The 6215-nt window shown below is 41.9% G+C and overlaps 1 protein-coding gene across 1 annotated transcript; it reads left to right on the plus strand.

The window, feature by feature from the left end:
• Window positions 1-385: 385 nt before the first annotated feature.
• Window positions 386-2841, plus strand: fosab (v-fos FBJ murine osteosarcoma viral oncogene homolog Ab). Its single transcript, XM_028605529.1, has 4 exons — window positions 386-667; window positions 1100-1330; window positions 1447-1554; window positions 1670-2841. Exons 1-4 carry the CDS (start codon window positions 536-538, stop codon window positions 2342-2344), a joined length of 1146 nt encoding a protein of 381 aa, XP_028461330.1. The 5' UTR covers window positions 386-535; the 3' UTR covers window positions 2345-2841.
• The last annotated feature ends 3374 nt before the right edge of the window (window positions 2842-6215 follow it).

The raw sequence follows: 6215 nt of genomic DNA on the forward strand, positions 1-6215 counted from the left end.
TTAACAGGTCTACATAACGTCATGTCTCTGTCGGCCAATCTCAGATGGTGTATTTCCCAGCAAGCTCCGCCCCTTTTACAGGATGCACCATATATGGAAAATTACGTATTGGGGATCCCGTTTCTGGAATATTCCATTTCTCCAGGGTGAGTTTAAAACTATTTCTAAATGTTAATTTTCAACTTTAAACAGCACAAATTCGCATTGCATATTCAATTGTCAGTGTATTAAAACAATATACAACCAATAGTTGGCATTATTTTTGCGTTGTTATGTGACTGTTTTGGTGTTTTTCTCCCCACGGTGTCGGGTAAAGAGCACTCCCCTTTGCAGACGTCATTTGGCCGGCCCTTTCTCGGGCTATAAAAGGCTCCGAACTCTCGGCTTTGGCAGTCAAACTTTCAGTAGCAGAACAACGACCAGTGACATTATATCGGGAACGGCAATTTAAGAGTTTCTCCCAAACCTACAAAAGGATTTCCTCATCTCAAGTTTACAGTTGTTTGAATCTTCCTACTTGGTTTTCTGCGGAAAGATGATGTTTAACGCTTTCAACGCGGAGTGCGATTCCTCACGCTGCAGCACCGCTTCCCCGTCCGGGGACAATCTGGGATACTACCCGTCACCAGCGGGATCTTACTCCAGCATGGGATCTCCCCAGTCTCAGGTTTGTCCAGTCAAATATTATTCAACTTTTATTATTCAACTTTTATTACAATGTAGGCTAGGTGATAGTCTATTTACATAGCCTATTTGTTTGCATGGAACTTGAAAAGATAAAGCTTATTATAGCCTTCGCTAAATTATTCTCATGAAGCTTAAACATAAGGTTTAAAATAATAATAAATATAAGCTGGCTGACCAACAGTAATAGCCTATGCTGAGTTGTGCTTGAAATATAATAATAAATTGCCTTGACCTGCTGCACGCAAAGCAAGTCGCGCTTCATTCATCCAACTGGAAACCCCATAGAGTGTAACGTCATAGTTGACATCATATGGATATTTTTAAACCACCCTGCTTTTTATATCTTGTAATGATGCATCCCCCTCCTGAAAGTATACAAAATGTACTCATGATCCTCTTGCTTTACCCACAGGATTTCACCGACCTGACAGCATCAAGTGCCTCCTTCATCCCCACTGTCACCGCTATTTCGGCAAGCCCGGATCTGCAGTGGATGGTCCAGCCTTTGATCTCCTCAGTGGCCCCTTCTCACAGAGCTCCCCCCTACAGCTCCAGCTCCAGCCCCAGCCCGGTGTACTCCAGACCAGGCATGAGGTCCTCATCCAGGGCTCTTAACTCTACCAAGAGGGCCAGAATGGATCAGGTAATTACTATCTCCATGTACTTCAAATGTTGCATAACATGTAGTATCTTCCATGTTACAGTGTATTCATTATCACAAATCTGGAGACTTAAACCTTTTCTTGTGTTATTGTGCAGGTGACATCTGAGGAGGAAGAGAAGAAAAGAGTTCGCAGAGAGAGAAACAAGCAGGCAGCCGCAAAATGCCGCAACAGGAGGAGAGAGCTTACAGACACTCTGCAAGCTGTAAGTATGCCACACATTTACCGTCATTCATCAAAATGGATTTTCTCGCCTCAGCTAACTGTGTAATCCAGCAGCCAAGCTAATGCCACTTCCTCTATTTCTCTCCCCCTTACAGGAAACTGATCAGCTTGAGGATGAGAAGTCCAGCCTGCAGAACGATATTACTAATCTTCTGAAGGAGAAGGAAAGGCTTGAGTTCATTCTGGCTGCCCATCAACCCATCTGCAAAATCCCTTCAGAGCTGGACATTGACTTCTCTGTGGCCTCCATTTCTCCTTCCCACCCCTTCCTCTCCAACGCGGTGTCCTCCCAGCCACAGACCACCATCCCAAAGGCAACCACTATCACTTCCAGCCAGCCAACCTTCACCTCAACCTCCAACTCCATCTTCTCCAGCAGTAGCTCCGTCCTCTCCACCGCCACCATCACCAGCAGCGCGGTCAAGATGACAGACCTCGACTCCTCTGTCCTCGAGGAGTCCTTGGATCTGATGGCAAAGACGGAGATGGAGACAGCGCGGTCAGTGCCAGATGTTGACCTGTCCAACTCCCTCTACACAACCCAGGACTGGGAGCCCCTTCACGCCTTAGCCAATAACGGTGACTTTGAGCCCCTGTGCACACCTGTGGTGACCTGCACACCAGCCTGCACCACCTACACGTCTTCTTTTGTGTTCAGCTTCCCAGAGGCAGAGACCTTCCCCACTTGTGGTGTCGCCCACAGGAGAGAAAGCAACAGCAACGACCAGTCCTCTGATTCCCTCAGCTCCCCAACCCTGCTGGCCCTTTAAAGACTTCCAAAAACAATACTTCCTATCGAGCACATTTTCTTGATGTATAAGACCGATGTGCAGATCACAGGGCTATGGAATTGACTTACCAGAAAGCATATTTATGATTTGATTTGCCTTTTATCTATACTTGCCTATTACACCCATGTAGCAAGTTTAAAAAGCATGTTTTAACTAATACCACCTAGACGTTTAATGAGTTCATATATGATTTTATGGTGCTAGATAACACAACTTGTTAGTGTTGATGTGCATGTGTTCAGAGCAATAGTTGTTATTATTGATCCAGTTTGTTTTCTGGTTGATGGAATGTGAGAGTAATTGTGGAAAAACTTAAAAACTGACGTGGTCTGAGTGGTCTATCTTAGTATCAAGTTTTCTGTGAAAACATTAGTGGTTTTAAGTTATGAAATTTCTATTTATTTTTTTACACAGAGGGTTAAGATAAATGTTGTTTGTAAGATATGTAAATAAAAGATAGTGATATTTAAATTCAATTATCTGTCTGGTTGAATCTGTGGCACTATTTATATGCACACAAATAGCCTACATAAATGTTTTCTCTGCTGTAAGACACTATAGCAGTGGCATTCCACAGCGAATTTAAAAATGTCTAAAATTAGCCTCCATAAGGGATAGCAGTATTTCCCTGCATCTACACTGGCTCTAGTATTTATTGTTCCGTCTGTTGCCAAGGTTAACTATACGTCAGGGCTCCTACGTCACTGCGTTCTTTCCCTTTTTTTTTTTTTTAACTGCAAGCATAGCGCGATGACGTCGTAGCCAACTTCCGTGCCCAAATATAGACCGCTACGAAGACTCGCTGCTACTGCTGTTTGCCAGCAGAGTACAGACGGGCTTTTTCCGCTAAAACAATGATCTAAGTATTTGTCTCTGGGTTTTCTCTACAGAGAAATCTGATTTGATTATTGGAGAAAGAGGAAAGACGGGATGCATCGCATCTGTAATCGAAACAATGTTTTTCATAGCCTACGTGCTCATTCCAAGACAACCGCTGCAGACAAGACAAATCGAGACAAAAAGAGGATCCGAAAGCAACGTTTTAACCACGATCTACGTTAGTTAAATTTGTTCTGTTCTCTCTGAACTGAAGGTCGACAAAATATTACCTCAAAGACGCACATGTGAGTGAGCTGCAGCCCAATGCAAGAAATAGTCCCCAGAATTAATTCATAAAGTCACAGACAGCAGTTTGGACTTAACCTTCTTTCGTTGTGTTTTGTGTAAATGGACTGGGGCATGCAGACAGCTGGACTTAATGTGTAAAGTGTCTGTCTGCAAAGTGGTGTTTTTATTCAACCTGTTCTAACTCTTTATTACAACTAGACACTCTAAATTTGCCTCTTCTGGAAGCACAGCTGGGCTAAAATTAATACTGATGTGCCATAAATGATGAGTAGGCCACATGTAAATTCCTGGTGATCTAGAAACTTACAAATGTTCTAGTAAATTCTTATTTTTGCATAGTGCAGTTGGTTGATGGTCTGCAGGCAAACACACTGATGTGATATGCCTACTTTAACTCCTGTGACTAAAAAGATGTGCAATTGCGTATTACTGTCTTAATTCTTCATTTTTCTACATGGTTTTCATTCAGTCTCGAACATTAAGGTGCATTATTTCATCTCATAGCTTCATGGTCAAGTTTAGGTTAAAGCTGGGAGTTAAATGTCTGGCTAATGAAATCCACCTTTCCCAAACAGAAAATTGCTATAAAAGAATGCCAATTCATAAAAATAAAGACAGTTAATACATCACTAACACAATGGTCAGCAATACATTTAATTTCAAATGAAACTAAGGTGAGTGATCTAGTGTGACTGTCTTGTACTTTTCTGCTGAGTTTAATTAAACTATGTGATATTTTGCCATTATTGTATCTTTATTCATCTTATCTCATTATCTTATTATTGTTACGCAGTTCGTCATCAAACCTTTACCCCTCCCTTCTACTTGTCATTCGTACACCTCACTCGCTCATTTCATCTTCTATCAATATTTCAACATGTAAAGAATCATCGGAAGGCAGATTGCTTAATGGCTTTGCACAGGAAATGTGTGGTGTGTTTGTGCACGTGAGGAACGTACTGGGTGGAAGACTACCAATAACTAAATTACTCTGACGTTTGTGCCCTTCAAGTACACACCCTTCTTGTGAAACACGGCCAAGATATTAGCAGTTGTTACTCTGCTTCCTGTATGGACACAGGCCTGCTCTTCCAAAGTACAACCTCAAACAAATATTCAAATATTTGATATAGTTTAAAGAATTAAAGTTGCAGAACAATGCTACTTCCTTGGTTCTTGCTTGCAAAACACTTGGATTAAATGTGCTTTTACGAAGCCTCTTGTTTTGTTAGCACTGTGCTGTTGCGTAACAGCTGAATTCTGAGTATCTGATTTCCATTGCACTTAAGCAGAGCCTCTTTTTCCTCAATAAAGCCATATGTGCGACCATGCAGCGCCTAATAACGCTGTCTATTTATACCTTTTCGCCAGCCCCTGGGAGATGGGGAAGCAGCAGAAATAGCAGGTGCCCATTGCTTCTTTTAACATCAGCATCAACAGCAGTAAAATTAGACCACTATGACGCCAAACTGCGTCGGTGCTGCAACCCAGGGGAGGATCCAGGCAGCGTAAGCCTGATAGAAAGAGAGGAGGAAAGTAAGAGCGAGGCGAGGGGAGGAGGAGGAAAGGAGAAATTATGAGTATATGAGGATGCAAGGAGGGAGACAGAAAGAGATCCCTTCCTGGGTGTAAATGTCTGCACAATGAAACTGAGTTTGCCTCTATGCCATGATGACAAGAGCTCAGTATGGCTCGGCTCCATATTCACACAGAGCAATCCCCTGATCAATTTCTTTTGTCGAGAGATAGTGTGAAGGCTTTATAAAATCATGAATACTTCAGTGTCTTCCCCTGTGGCTAAAAGTCTGTGTGAGTGACAGAGTGATACTCAGTCGGGCATTTACAATGACACCAAATTACACTTTTAGTGAAGCAAATTACATCTGTTCCTAACATATTCCTTCTTCTTTGTTTCATGTCAACAAAGTGAGTCCCTCTGACACAGTACCAATATTTTATAACATTAAGTTTATATGGCACTGTGTGTTCAGCAGTGGTAGTGTATGACAAATCCAATTAAGGTTTGAACTCAGTCTGGAGTCAAGTGCTCTTATCAGCGTATGGTCTGATTTTTGTTTGTATTTTCAGTATCTAGAGATGATAACAAGCACACTTTAGAGAATGACAGCATTTAATTGAAGGGTGTGTAGGCACTTGCGTCAGCATGCATGCTGATTTAAGGAAGTATTATTCTTCGTAAAGTATAAGGACATGCGGTGCTAATTCACTGCCCAGATGTGATAAAGAGGTTTGGCAGTCAATAGTGACATTATTCAACTACCTTTACAGGTGGCTTACAGACTGCACCTTTCCCTAGAACTGTGTAATGAATATTGCTGAAAATGTAGGCTACTTGAGGATTGAAAATCACTGTAAGTGGTAAGAAGAAGAAAAGTATGGCTTTAGTGGGCAGGTGTGACATTAACATTTAAGTATGGTTAAAAGATGCAAACATTTGGATTAGTCACAGCTATATGAAAGTTTTGTGAATTTTACTTCTAGCCTAAATGCTCCGTATGGAGGAGTGGGTGACATGCTATTCTTAGTGATTATTTGACGCACTAAGCTACAATACTGGAGGGATTTCTCTAGCCAATAATAATTGTTCACACAGAGCCAGACTCCCCACACACAGTAGCGAGTCCTTGTCTGGTCTCGTGGGATCAGTAACAGGGATGTTTCCCTGGAAACTGGACAGCTCTACCATATGTAATTGGGTAAT

The sequence above is a fragment of the Perca flavescens genome, chromosome 18, assembly GCF_004354835.1.
Source record: "Perca flavescens isolate YP-PL-M2 chromosome 18, PFLA_1.0, whole genome shotgun sequence".
Lineage (NCBI taxonomy): Eukaryota > Metazoa > Chordata > Actinopteri > Perciformes > Percidae > Perca > Perca flavescens.

Bases quoted from the DNA above. Each gene is read 5' to 3' on its own strand.
- fosab (XM_028605529.1), top strand. From the start codon at position 536: ATGATGTTTAACGCTTTCAACGCGGAGTGCGATTCCTCACGCTGCAGC. The intron at 1,331-1,446 runs GTAATTACTATC...GTTATTGTGCAG, and splicing joins AGAGGGCCAGAATGGATCAG to GTGACATCTGAGGAGGAAGA. The intron at 1,555-1,669 runs GTAAGTATGCCA...TCCCCCTTACAG, and splicing joins TTACAGACACTCTGCAAGCT to GAAACTGATCAGCTTGAGGA.